The 15,008-nt window shown below is 40.6% G+C and overlaps 1 protein-coding gene across 1 annotated transcript in view; it reads right to left on the minus strand.

Annotated features, from left to right (window-relative positions):
* Nucleotides 1–15,008, minus strand: part of Kcnh5 (potassium voltage-gated channel subfamily H member 5) — a 270,367-nt gene that overhangs the window by 240,076 nt on the left and 15,283 nt on the right. Inside the window, exons 2-3 of the mRNA XM_051147630.1 lie at nucleotides 14,854–14,960; nucleotides 8,867–8,995 (exon numbers count right to left, since the gene is read on the minus strand). Of these exons, the coding sequence (XP_051003587.1) occupies nucleotides 8,867–8,995; nucleotides 14,854–14,960 (236 nt within the window). The remainder of the gene's footprint in view (nucleotides 1–8,866; nucleotides 8,996–14,853; nucleotides 14,961–15,008) is intronic.

Here is a 15,008-nt window from a genome sequence, read left to right on the forward strand (position 1 = left end):
TGACAACCCCCTAAGATCATAGCCAGATACTGGGGAGATCTTTTCTAAAGTGCGAACCAGATCACACTTTCCTGTTTCAATCTTTCACATAACTTTGGAGCCTTCCAGGATAATGCTGTGTGTCCTTGGAAGAGAGGCCATTTAGCTCTGACCACACGGATTTACTCTATATATATCCCGTAATCTCCTCTTACTGTTTTCCAGCCTCACTAAACCAACAGAAAATTAATTGAAGAGCAAATGCAAACTATAACTAAATCTCCGGAAAGTTCTTTCTGCATACAACAGTGCCCCATTCTTCTCTATATTTCACTCATGCTCCTTGTCTAGAATTCTCTCCCCACCTCATCTGTTTGACAAATGCTAGTTCAGACTCAATTGAAGGATTGCTTATTTCTGGAAGCTTCTTTGAATCCCGTATAGGAGGGATGTGCCCTCCTCTACACACCATAGTACACACACATCATGTGACAGTAAAGACATCAATGCAGTCATGGCTTACTTTGGGTAAACTAAAGTTCATGTCTTCATGGTGGTATTAAAGGCTGTAGGTAAGTTAACAAAAAACAACTACCTAATTCAATTTTCTCTGAGACTAAAGCTCATTTATGTCTTATCATTGTGGGCCCTGATCAATTTATTAGGTTGGGTATAAATGATACGGGTGCCCTATTTCAGTCATCAATCACCTACATGATAAACTACATCTGATAATTCTTACGTCAGCTGGGTATCACAGTCACATAGGCTATTTCTAGAAACGTCCCAGCTCATCTTTTTTTTTTTTTTTTTTTTTTTTTCTTTTCTTACTAAAGGCTCTCATTTCTAAGAAAGGTGATGCTAGAGCTTTGTATATCTCAGCGGGGTCAAATGAGGAAACCACTTCTGTTCTGTGTGTACAATAAAGTTGGCCTAGAAAAAAAATTCTCAGCACAATGGGGAAATGTGGGAGGAATACACCCACTAAGCCACAGAAGAACACAAGCCTTCAGCTCCTTGGCATTCCCTCATCTCCTCCAACCATGCAGCGAGTGAGATGTGTGAGGAAAGAGATGCACTAGTGTGAAAGCTCGTGTCACATAGCGGTAGTGCTGCACGTCACAATAAAGGAGCAGCAAGCCCTGATTTCAATACCCAGAAAACACTTGTCTAAATGTGTCTGTGTACAGTTATATATAATCTGATCAGTATAACATGTAGAAGGCACTAACTACACTTTGGTTGAATAAATGAGGCATGGAGTGAAAAAGTTCAACAGAGAAGAGCATATCCCTTGCCTTACATACAATTAAAATGCAAATGTAAGGATACAGAGGGTCCTAGAAATCGACAAGTAGAACAATATGATAGGCAGATTTGGGCCCAGGGGTCCCGCTCAAACTAAGGCACCAGCCAAGGACAATACAGGAGGTAAACTTTAAACCCCTTCCCAGATCTAGCCAATGATCAGAATATTCTCCACAGTTGAGTGGAGAGTGTGATACGACTTTCTCACGTACTCTGGTGCCTCACATTTGACCATGTCCCCTGGAGGGGGAGACCTGGTGGCACTCAGAGGAAGGACAGCAAGTAGCCAAGAAGAGACTTGATACCCTATGAGAATATATAGGGGGATGTAATCCCCCTCAGGAACAGTCATAGGGGAGGGGAATAATGGGAAAATGGGGGGGGGGGGGGGAATGGGAGGATACAAGGGATGGGATAAACATTGAGATGTAACAAGAATAAATTAATAAAAAAATGCAAATGTAACAAAGGAGCTAGGTTCCACACTCAGTAGGTGTCAGCAGGAGTCACAACACTAAGGAAGAATTCTGGAGTGAGTCTTCAGGAAAAACCTGAAGAGCCAGTAGCTGAGAAGGAAAGGCAGGGTCAGCTCTGGCAGAGGGAAGCACAGAGACTAACAAGCGGAGACTGGCAAAGGATTCTTATGTCCTAGAGAAACCAAAGTCAAGGGCAGTTGTCAGAGTCATCATGTAGGATTTTGCTATCAACATGCCCCAGAAGGTGGAGAAGAAGAGCCAAGTCCAAGTGTGTTCTTTTCATATGTAAATCAGTAGAAGCTAGACCCACTGCTCTCTGGGGACACTGGCCAGGGCCCTCTTGCTGTCCTTGGCTCTACTCCTCTAAAGTTAGCATTATTCTTTTTTTCTTTTTTTTTTTAATTAATTTATTCATATTACATCTCGATTGTTAGCCCTTCCCCTGTTTCCTCCCATTCTTCCCTCCCTCCCACTTCCCCCCTTCTCCCCTCCCCTATGTCTGTGACTGAGGGAGACCTCCTCCCCCTATATATGCTCTCAGAATATCAAGTCTCTTCTTGGTAACTAGCTATCCTTCCTCTGAGTGCCACCAGGTCTCCCCATCCAGGGGACATGGTCAGAAAAGGGGCACCAGAGTTCATGTGAGAGTCAGATCTCACTCTCCACTCAGTGGTGGAGAGTATCATGTTCGTCAGCTAGGTCTTGGTAGGGGTTCGAAGCTTACTGCGTATATTCTCCTTGGCTGGTGCCTTAGTTTGAGGAGGACCCCAGGATCCAGATCTGCCTGTCATAAAGTTCTTCTTGTAGGTTTCCAGGACCCTGTTGGTCCTACTATTTCCCCTTTCTTCCATGCTACTCTTGCCTAAAGTCTCAATCAGATAAGTTAGCATTTTTCTAATGCCTCCTTGCTCCCACCACCTACCCACATATTTCACTTGAAACAAGCAAAAGCCACACCAAACACAGTCACCTGAGGTTTCCCTTCTTGTCTTCTCACCAACCCACAAGGATGCCTCTTGCTTGCTCCCCATGGTGCCTCACTCTTGCCTGCGCCCCCATTATCTCTAAGAACGAGGCGCTTGTTTCTCCTTGATGAAGCATGTGCTACCACTGACACATGCTCAAGAAGTTCCCAGATTTCTCACTACTGTAAGCCATGCCATGTTGAGTTCTCTAATGTCCATCATTTTCTGCTCTGGGATTGCTTCCATTGTTAGCTAGGGGAGTTTATTTGATCTTTCCCCAACCTCCATGTTACAGTCCAAACTTGGAAAAAGTCACAAAGCCACGTTGTCTAGGTCAGAGGAAAAAAAGACTCCTCAGCAGCTCTCGCTCCTCTCGCGATCGCATCACCCAGCTCACCTCTACAGAAATCTAGCTGGCCGCCTGATTGCTCAGCACTTCGCTGATGTTACTTAGACATGGTCGATATGGGGTAATATGAACAGACAGTTGCATATGACGAGCAGAATGCTTGCACTGTAAGTTGTTCATGGCGTTATGAGAACATTTGTTCCTCTAAAAGCCCAGGCTGCCAACTTCTTCTTAATAAAACATTAGTTTAGCTCTATTGGGTTGCAATTAACCTCTTTGTCATGGACTGCCTAATCTTAAAAATGAAAGGAAGTCGCAGAGGCAGCTAAATCAATCTATTGGACTGCAACACAAGATTTCAATCTATAAGGAAAAAGCTTAGGTAAACAATTTTGCTCTCAGCCAACGAGACTGCCTGGCATAATTACTCCTATTTCTTCCGCCGTCTCCTCTCTAAAGAAAAATCATTGGTTTTTGCAAGCAGGTTACTTTTTTATGTTATTTTTATTCTGGAAGATTTTTTGCCTCATTATTGCCAAAAAGGTGTCATGACTGCTTGGCAGAGGGTGTTTCACACTGTAATTATCCTAGCAGTTTGAAAGTCTGTTTGAAAATCCTGTACAGTATCAATGGGCAGAGATTTGGATAATGATCTTTAGGGCCCATAAGATAATCAACAGCATGGACTTCCTGGATTCAATTTGTGTGTTATGATAGATGAGGTAGCAGATACTGTTGACTGGTTATCTGAACAGTGCTTCCAACATCGTACAGGAATAAAGCATAAAGAGACTACTTGACTCTGTGGAGTCAGCATCAGGACGTTTGGTTGGTCCCAAAGCACAACTCGGTCAGACATACAGCACCCTCATGAGCCAGCCCGATGCCTAGGAACAGGGGATTAAGGTGGCCCTGCCTGCCAATGAATTCCCCCTGCAGAAGAGGAGACAGCAATGGGCAGTCTGGAGAACACGAGGCTTGACATCAGCCTGAGTGTTAGGCTCTTCAGCAGTAAATTGGAGATGATAAGATTAATTTCAAAAATAGTGAAATGAGCAATGATAAGCATAGAGTGTCTGATAGGTAGTGACCATCCATCAGAGTTGATGTCCCTCCATCAGAGTTGATGTCCCTCCATCAGAGTGGGTTGATGTCCCTCTGTGCAGTGTTTTCTGCTGCCATCCCTTATGGCATAATTGAAAGGCATTGTTGACACCAGGCATTACCACTCAGTTTAAGAACAAAAACAAAATAATTCAGCATGAAACTTTGCTGAGCATATGGTGTGTTGTGAGCAGAGCTGCACTCAATAACTTCAGCCTTAACTGCCACAGTCACTGTCTGATCTGCTTCGGCAACAAAGTTCAGAATCCATTCCTTCAAGTCTTTCAACCATATGTCTGAGTTTCTTGGGGGTGGGGAGGATGACCATATAAATAGGAGATCAGTATGAGCGCGGACCAACAAATTTGGCATATTCCTATAAAGTTCATAAAAAGGTTTGCTTCAAGTACCCGAGGTCAAAGGCTGGATCAAGGGCAACATCACTATTTTTTATTCAATATTCTAAACTCAAATAATTTAGTATTATGGTAGTTATAGTAAAATTGCATGTTCTATTTATCCAAAAGTATCATTTCTTCTTTGTCTCTAAAATAGCAATATACACTATTTCACCAAGATTCCAAAAATGTTCTCCTATTCCTGTATTACTGGCTTAAAAGACAGAGTAAGATGATGCCTTAATGGTATAAATATTTCATGTCTTTTGAATTTTTCATGTTAAATGTACAGTTCACATGAATAATAGAAAGTAGTTCATATGCAGCATTCATAACTGCACCACACAATGCTTTTTCAGTAATCTGTTATGTACAAGGAAGGCATACAGGAGTCACAAACAAAAAATAAAATAAAAAATCAGCCCATCTTCTAGAATTTCTGGCACTAGAAAAAGATACTTTATACCAGTGTTGTTCACAGAGTTTGATTTGCATACTTACTGGACTCGTTCAATGAGTGGTCTGACTTGTCTGGAGTTATTCAAAAATAATTTATAAAAGTAGACAGAGAACAGAAGAATTGAGAAGCATTCCTTTTAGAAGGAAAAGTCAGCTCTTCGCGTATTTGCACGTTCTCCCCCAATTCTTGGCAAAATATTGTCAGCTTTCAGTTCCCATAAATACAAAGTTACTAACGGCCATCAAGGCTCGGCTGGTCCAAATGATAAAGAAGCATTGCCTTTTCATCAGCCAGCTTCAGCTGTGCCATAAATTACATAAAGTCATGTTTTAAAATCCTCTAATATAAATACATGTATATTTGGAGGTAAAAATATGATATAAAAGCTCTTCGCTCAAGCTAACTGCCACTCATGTGTGAAGTCATCAAAATTCACTGGAAGACTGTTTTAGGTCATCAATCACATATCAGTTATTTTATCTTTTATTTTTTAAATACCTTGCCCAAAAACATAGTTCACTGTTAGCCACAGGGTTTTCACAGATATTCCTTATGAAAATAGTAAGACCATGCTCCTGTTCCTACTTGTCTGGGGATTTTCAATCATGAATGAATATTGAATATTTCAAATGCTTTTTGTGAGTGAGTATTGAGTTTTTCAAATACTTTCTCTATGTTGACTGATAGAATCATGTGCTTTTTCTTAACCACCTTTCTGAAGAACGAGTCCATTTGGTTACTATGCATAATTCTTCTTATACCTTATGAATTCAGTTATTTGAAGTATTTTATGTTAAGAGTAAAAAAAAAAAAACCACATCTCTTATTTTCCTTTTTCTGTAATGTCTTTTCTGGGTTTAGTATCAGAGTGGTACTGGCCTCAACACAAGAGGTGGGAGACTTCCCTCTGCTCCTGCATCCTTGAAGAGACCCAAAGAATGTGCTCTTGTGCAGGCAATCACAGCTATTGTGGCTCCCCGTGTAAACAGCCATGTCATGTCCAGAAGAGAGCAGTTCACAGACCCCCTCCCCACCCTCCAGCTCTTATGTTCTTTTTGCCTCTTCTTCCAACATGCTCCTTGAGACCTGATGGCTTGGGACGCTGATTAGTGTGGGCCACTTAGGGATAAACATGGAGAGAGACATTTTGGGGGAGCACAGGGAGAACTTAGAAGAGGGGAATGAGGTGGCTATGATCATATTTCATTACATGAATGTGTAAAATGCATATAGTGCATTTTCTCAGAAATTTAATGGTGATGGAGCAGTTAAGGTTTTGTATTTCTCCCCCTCCCCAAGCAAGTTTCAAGAAATTGGTCTATTTCTTATCAATGGCGACCACAGGGTGATCACTTTCCAGGCTTATGTAGTCACAGGAGAAGCAGATGTAGACCTTCCATTTTCTGTATTGGTAATTTGTGTCTTCCCTCTTTTTTCTTGGTTAACCAGAGCTAGAGATTTATTAACTATAACAATATTTTCATTATAATAGTTATCCTTGGGTTTTGGTGGGTTCCCTCCTAAAGGTACCCTGTTGTACAATGATTTCTCCCAGGTGGTTTACAACTTCCTCAGCTTGCATTGCCTTAAAATTCTCTTCTTCGTCTAGCTTCCTAGGATAGAACCTAGATCACTGCAGTATTTTCTTAGTCATTTTCTTTCTGACATAGGCATCTAACGTTACATATTTTCCTCTAAGCATCACTTTTATTCTCTTTCATCAATTTGAAAAAGCTTTGGGCCAAGCTCTGAGAGTGGTATGGAAGAACGGGAAGGTGAAAGGACCCAGAGGGTTCAGGAGCCCCACAAGAAGACCTTCACAGCAAGCAGATCTGGACCCGGGGGCCAGGGGGCTGCACAAATTGTTGCGCCAACCAAGGACAATGCATGCAGCGAAACTAGACTCCCTGTTCAGATCTAGCCAATAGACAGCTGATTCTTCACGGTTGTGAGGGGAGCGGGGACTGCCTCTGAGATGAACTCTGGTGCCCCAGATTTGATCACATCACTTCCCCTTGGTGGGGAGGCCCAGCATGGGCACACAGAGGAAGGGGATGCAGGTATTCAGATAAGATCTAATAGGCTGTGGTCATATTGTTGGAAAGGAGGTCCCCTTCTGTCAGAGGTCTAAGACAAGGGAATAGGGCAGAAGCGAGAGGGAGGGTGGGAATGGGAAGATACAAACGAGGGGATAACAATCAGGAAGCAATCTGAATAAATTATAGTAAATTAAATTTTTTTAAAGAAAAAAATAGGTTTAACATAAGATTTTTGTCTTGTGGATTGTTTAGAAATGTGTTGTTTAACTTCTAAATTGTTGGAGATTTTTTTTTTAATACATCTTTCAGTATTGAGTTTTAATTTAATTCCATTATAGTCTGAGACATTTTCAAAGGTATCTATTTATTTAAATTTGTAAAAATAAATATGTCTCAGAATATAGTATTCAGGGTGAATGTTCTGTATACAACTGAGAAAAATATCCTTCCTAGCCTTTGTCTGGAGCACCATAAAGCTTCAAATAAATAACTCAACACTGGGTGCAAAGATGATTAGAAGTATGCTTTAGTGTATTTTAAAAGTAGTATTAGCTGATTGTGGTGGTACATGTCTGTAATTCCAGCATTTGGATGACTGAGCAGCAGAATACTGGGCTGCGGATCTTCCTGAGCCATACAAGAAGGGGAAGGGATGAGGAAGAGAAGAGGAGAGAGAGACATAGCTGGTCCCTTAATTAGATATTTTACTTGATCTTCCAGAAAATGATTTCATAGTGTCTAGAATTCCAGGGACATGTATAAATTAACTTATTCAGTCATATTCTCAATAGTTGGCATGGTATAAAATTTCTCCTTTTAATTTGATACTAACAGAAACATGAATAGATACAGTATTATGTATTTAGACTCACCTGCAAGGGATAAATTAATGTGATTTTCTGCAATTATAGTTGCAGTTAGAAAGCTTAAAGCTCTGAGCTGCTTTTTCAGAAGGAAGGGAAGGGGATTCTTGCCAAATGCATAAAGGCAGGCATTTCCTTTTGGTCTCCTAAGAGGTTCTTTAAAATAACATTTGATAAAAACCTATTTCTAAATGAGTTTTAAAGGCTTCATTTATATGACACCAGCTTCTAATTTAAACCCAAATGGAGAAAATAAATTGGGAATAAATTACATGGGAAAGAGGTAAGAGCACTTTAGGAGTCCGTGGCCACATCTCTGGATGCTGCAGTCAATAACGCCCACTCGGGAGGATCGTGTTGTACCAGTCACTCTCGTTATGACAAAATTATACAGCTTCCACTCAAGAGAACACACAACTGAACAAATAGAGGCTGATAAGTAAACTGAATGTAATCAGCCGGTAAGACTCAATCAGTGAATGAAACTCTTATTAACAGCTGTCTGGTAGGGCCTCAGAGAAATCAGTTCTGGCTATGTGTGATCCTTTTGTTCTAAGGCTCACTGGGTACAGGGTGCTGAAAGGCTGCTCCAAAAGTGACCAAGCTCATGCTGAGAGTGGTGGCGCATGCCTGTAATCACAGCACTCGAGAGACAGAGGCAGGTGGATCTCTGTGAGTTCAAAGCCAGCTTAGCCTAGTCTACTAGGTGAGTCCAGGACAGCCAAGGATACACAGGGAAACTCTATCTCAAAAAAAAAAAAAAAAAAAAAAAAAATTTTTTTTTAAATTTGAAAGTGACTGAGCTCTATGGAATTCTCCCTACATTTCACTAGGACAATGGGTCATGAGAGATGTGGCAGAAAAAAGTTCACCAGCTTCTTAGGTACAGAGATCCCCTTTCTTTTTTTTTTTTTTTTTTTATTACCTTTCGTTGAGTCATCCTCTATTGGCTGCTTGAACAGCGTAATATCCTTGAATGTACACAGGAACAAGACCACCTTCTCATGTTCGTTTCTTATTGGTGCAATTTGCATGTAAAACCAAACAGGGGTTCCTGCAGTGGAAACAGAGAGGGGGAGAGGACAGTGGAGTGTGAGCACCACCACAGCAAGGGCTAGCTTTCCTGACCCTGCCCCTCCCCCCGACCCTCCCTTGCTTCAGCTGCTTCGGCACCAGAACAATAATTTTGTTACTTGAATAAATAAAATGTTGTTGGCGCAGGCCTATAATCTCAGGCTACTTAGGAGGCTGAGGCACAATGATCACAAATTCAAGGGTTGCTTGGACTACACAGTGAGCTCAAGGCCAGGCTGAGCAACTTATTAAGACCTTGTCCCAAAAATAATTAAGATTAATTTTTTTACAAGGGCTGGCAATGTAGTTCAGTGATGAAATTCTTGTCTTGTGCATATAAGGCCTTGGACTCAGTTCTCAATACAGAACAACAACAAAACTGATTAACTCTATATCAGTTGTCCAGATTTAATGAGGGTATTTTTAGTCCCAAACATGAACATTCTAAAGGACAGCATAGGGTCTTCCCAACCTGTGCACACAAAAGCTGTCTTGCTACTAAACAATACCAGGATCACCTTCAGGTCTCAGTCCTGAGGCCTCTGCGGCTCTCCTAGACAGCATTCCGACAAGCTCACCAAGTGTTGATAACTCCTACGTGCCTCTCTGGACTTGTCACTTTGACAAGTGTCTCCAATTAGCTGCAACAGCAACATCTACTGCCCTGACAAGCCCAACTCCTAGATAAGTTTCTAAAATACTGCTTCTATCCCAAGGCTCTCTCCTCTTCACTCAGATGGACTTATGTAACACCTCGATGGCTTTGACTGGGTCCCCAGTCAAAGACAACAACAATACTTGATATCTACTGTATACAGAGTGCTACCTGAAACCTTTTGGGCAGCCTCAAAAGGGAAAGAAAAGCACACATATTCACAGCTTGACACAGCAGGTGTCTTCAATAGCCACTGCCTCCTGCTCCTTGAGGCTCAATTCTGCCACATCGTTCTTCAAAGAACAGCCACTGTGCTCTCCAGAAAGATGAGAGTTTCAGAGTTTTAACACTCGGGGTCTGAACAGACCCAGGAACTGACAAATTCCAAAGAAAGAATAGATGAAGGTATGAGAAATAATCTCAAGAGAATAATTATCCACAAATTGGCAACACACTGAAGAAAACATTCTATCACAATAAAAAATAGATAATAGATAGATAGATAGATAGATAGATAGATAGATAGATAGATGACAGATATATTTTCCAATCATATGTTTATCAAGCAACATGCAATAAATCATACCAAAATATTCATTCTTAGGGACAGAAGAGGTTTGTCAGGTTCAGAATTTGTAGAGTAGATGTGCAGTTAGTGGTCCCCAATGAAAAGCAAATAACAAGCTCCTTCAAACCTGGACCCAAAACTGCATCACCTAATGCATTGCCATTTCTGTTTAAACGTCACGCAGCAATAGCAGTGCTCTTAAATTATCTTATAAACTTGGGAATCTGTCTAAGTCATATGGGAGCTAACTTGTCATTTGAACCAGATGACGTGAGTCACACAGCAGGCTCAAGAAGCCAGAGCCCTGCAGAGAGATTTATAAGGCAATGTTCAGCTCTAGCCACTGAGTCCTTTGTGGCTCCGGCAGGTCCATAGAAGGACATGGCCTTTCTTGAGATGGTTGTAGAATGAGAAAGGGACTTGGGACCAATCCCATCATCTCCCAGCCAGCCTTCCTCCCTGGTTCTTTCTCCTTGTTTTATTCAGTGTGTCTGGGAACTGTGAGCGATGTGCAGTTTTACAAATAGCCACCGCCAGACACTGCTGTGTTCATTGCCTGTGGCTGTTCCAACACGGTGAGCTAGAGGCAGAGGGGTCATAAACAAAGAGAAAAGAGCATTGAAAAATATTTTCCTTTTTCCAAGGCCTGCTAGAAATCTGGACAGAAAGAGCTGGTGTCACATCCATGCCTTCTTATTGAAACAGGCCATTTTCTAAATTCTGGCAGAGACCAGCCTGTCTGAAAAGCTGCTTCCAAATATCAAGGTAGAATTTTTCCAGCTCATGGCCAGACTTCCCCAGAACAGGCTGAATATTTTCAAGTAGCTGTGACATGTCCTTTATATAACCTGGTGTCAGGGGTCAGATGGACAGGGACTCTGAGAAGGATGGGCAGAGGCACATTGCTGCCCAACACTCAGAGCAGAGCCTGGGCACTGGGCACCAGGAGCATAGTTAGGTTTTGTCTTTGCCCCAGAAATACTAAACTTTCCTCAAAGTAGGAAATGCTTCGTTTTAATAAGGCACTAGATGGGAAGAAAGGAAAAAAGTTTACTGAAGTGTCAACCATGACTGAGTAAATCAGAAACCTCAACTGCCGCATTTGCAAAACAGCACTTACGCTAACCTAATTATATGACGGAAATCTTGGGGGCCTTTCCCACACAGTCTTCTACAGATATGTTGATTTTTCCATCTATTATTTTCAAAGTCACAAAACACACTTTTTTACAACAAAAGCTGTTTGAGACGACCACTTACAAGAGTCCTTTAAATCTGGCTGAAATACTTGTTTTCTACCCTAATGCATAGATAGTAGTTACCCTTCCTATCAGAGGAAGATCAAAATTAAAAATGGGTGACAGCGCACAGAGGAGGATGGGAACTTTAATCCACAGGGCTGCAGGGCAGCCTGGCTGGGGGATGATGTGATTGGCTCTCCTACCAGCTATATGCAGATGCCTATACGCAGATGCTTGTATATCAATATACAATCGCCTTAAGAGACAGAAACCGACCTGAACACAAGACACATAATAATTTCAAGCCATGAGCACAATGTAAAAATATCTCAACTATTGTGGAAGGAGAATCCTTTAAAATACATATAAATTTGAAGTTATTACCTATATGTTTTAAGGTAAATAAGCAAAACAGAATCTCATTAAGGTACTTTTGACAAACTCATACTGTGGACTTGGCTACAATGTCTAAAATTGCAGCAAATATTTGTTAATTCTGCTTAAATGCCAAAGTAAATTATCTTCAATTATTTGCTAAACTTGGGCCATATAGCTAAGTCATCCAAGGACTAAAAGCATCTATATGAAAATTAAGGGGGCTTGGGCATTTGAGCGTCCTATGAATCATAAATAAATATTTAGGCCTGAGGGGAAAGGCCTGGAAAGTATCTCCAGGCCCTGCAGCAGGAAGGGCTGGTCCTTCAGAACTGACTGTACTCTGTTTGACAAGCCGGCAGCTGAGTACAACTTCAGACAGAAACATCTCTTTGGCCTTGATTCCAAAATGCAAGATAAAATGGAAAGTTTCGATAACTAAAGCCATGAAGGATAATGTTTGGATCACCAAATGCATGTATGCACACACACACACTTTTAATAAGCATTTTTGTTGAACACAAATTCTTCTTACAATATATTCTGATCTCAGTTTCTCCTCTCCCAACTCCTCCCAGATTCCTCCTACCTCCGTACCCACCCAGCTCCATGTCTACTTTCTCTCTCTCTCTTTAGAAAACAAACAGGCAAACAAACAAAAAACCCAAGCCATAATTTTTTAAAGCACAAGAAACACAAAATACATGCATACAAATACATCCATAAAACAAAAAATTAGGAATAATAATAAATAAGCAAAAGAGTAGTGAGACAAAATATGTCAAAAACAAAGCAATATGAGACAAAAAGTCTACAAAAATACCATTAAATTTTGTGCAGGCCATCTGAGCATGGGCTATGCCCATAAATGTAGTTAATATCCACAGTGAGACTACACTGGAGAAAATAGTTTTTCCTTTGCACACAGATGTCATTTGGAGATGACTTCTTGGTTAAGGATTGTGAAGGGATTCTTCATATCAAGAAGAAAAAAACTGATAAAGCAGCAAAAAGAAACAAAGTTCATGTGACCATGTAATGAGGCCAACAAGTTAAATAGAAGACTTAACTGTTGTGGGTGTGTCTGTAATGGTGGTGGTTGGTTGGTTGGTTAATTTTTTTCCCCAAACAGGGTTGTCCCATGAGATTCTATGTGATGACATACTTGGCAATTGCCTGTACAGTTCTAATCCGAGAGACTAATTCACAACCATCAGCAGATGTTTACCAGATGTGAATGGCCTGATCTTCCCGTCACTCCTCCACAGGGGACAGTTAAACTCTAGACACAGATTATATTTGTAAAGACTGGCATCAAATAGCCATATATCTACCTCACTGATATTTGTGTAGCAACAAAATCGTGTGATATTTTAATTATGAACATACGTTAGTACAGACACTATAGAAAACCTACCGAGAGATTAACTTTAAGTTTTTAAAATAGAGCCACCATATGATGTTGGAGTCCCATATCTGGGTCTTTACCTAAACAATTTGAAACCTACAAATTGAAAGGATATCTGAATTCCCATGTTCACTGCCCTACCATTCACAATAACCAATTTTATAACTGATCTAGATGTCCATATAAACTCATATTTTTAAAAATGAAATATGTATACAAAGTGAATACTGCTCAGCTTTCAAAAGACTTTCTTGGACTAGGGAGATGACTCGGTGGGTAGGAATGCTTGCTGAGCAGACATAAGGACCTAAATTTGTGTCTCAGAACTCACAGAAGAAGCCAAGCATGACTGTATGTGTTAGTAACCCCAGCAATGGCGAAACAGGGGAGAAGGAAGAGGCAGAGACAGGAGGATGGATGGGTGTGCAGATTGGCTAGCCCATCTGAAAAGTAAGAAGCTTGAGTGAGACCTCGTCTCAAGGGAACACAGCAGAAGATAGGAGAGGAAGACACGTGATGTCCTCCTCTGGCCTCCATATCGGTGTACCTCACATACATATACACACATGAATATGCGAGAGAGAGAGAGAGACAGAGACAGAGAGAGACAAAGAGAGACAGAGACAGAGACAGAGACAGAGAGAGACAAAGAGAGACAAAGAGAGACAGAGACAGAGAAAGACAGAGAGAGAGTATGTTTATAATATTTGCAACAACATGGAAGGAATAAAAGATCAAGCAAATTAGGCAGGCACAGAAGACCAATATAAAATAGGTGCTCATTTTAACTAGAACTAAGTAGATTAAACACATATCAGGTGGCAGAGGTGCTCAGCTGTAGAGTTGGGGTAGGAATGAGGACAAAACAATCTAGGAACACAAACACAAGAGAAAGGTTTCTCTGTCTAGCTGTGCGATGTATTACGCTTCATGGAGAACATAGTTAATAATAGCAGTATTCTGCAAACACCAAAGTTGCCAATAGTGCAATTTCCAACACTCCTAACATAAAAAGTAAATATTTGAAATGTTGAATGTTAGTTTGATCTAATTATTCATATTGTATTTCTAAGTCATAGTACTACTTTGCACCCACTAAATAGGGAAAACCAAAATGTTTCAAATAAAAATATGGGACTGAAGATATGGTTCAGCTGTTGAGAACTCCTGTTGCTCTTGCAGAGACTCTGAGCTTAGTTCCCAGGACCCACATGGAAGCTCACAACCATCTGCAACTCCAGGCCTAGGAGATCTGACGCCTTCTTCTGACCTTGGCTTGCACCAAGCACACACATGGCATATATGCATACATGCAGGCAAAACATTCATTCACATAATATATATAATTAAATAAAAATAAAATAAATTTGTATAAGTAAAATGAAATATACCATATTTTTTGGAGAAGATCTTTTCATAGGTAAGATTGTTATTAATTTTTTTAATCTAATTTCACCAACAACCTCTCCCCCCTACACCAAGAGCAGTAATAAAATATTGTATCTTCTCTACCTTGTTGCTTAGCTACAGTTTCCTGAACTATAACGTTTAGAAAGACCTAGGTCTTCTTATTGGTAACAGAAATACCTACGGTTTTTTTTGTACAGAAGAACTTCAAAACAGTTTGACTCGTAGTTGTCAAAAGTCTGCCTGACTTTCTCAATGGTCTTCTTGTCGGTCAATTCTCCATACATAAAACTGGAAGAAACAAAAAGTCCATTTCATTTGTTTTGTCACTTTTTAACT

The sequence above is a fragment of the Acomys russatus genome, chromosome 1 (assembly GCF_903995435.1).
Source record: "Acomys russatus chromosome 1, mAcoRus1.1, whole genome shotgun sequence".
NCBI lineage: Eukaryota > Metazoa > Chordata > Mammalia > Rodentia > Muridae > Acomys > Acomys russatus.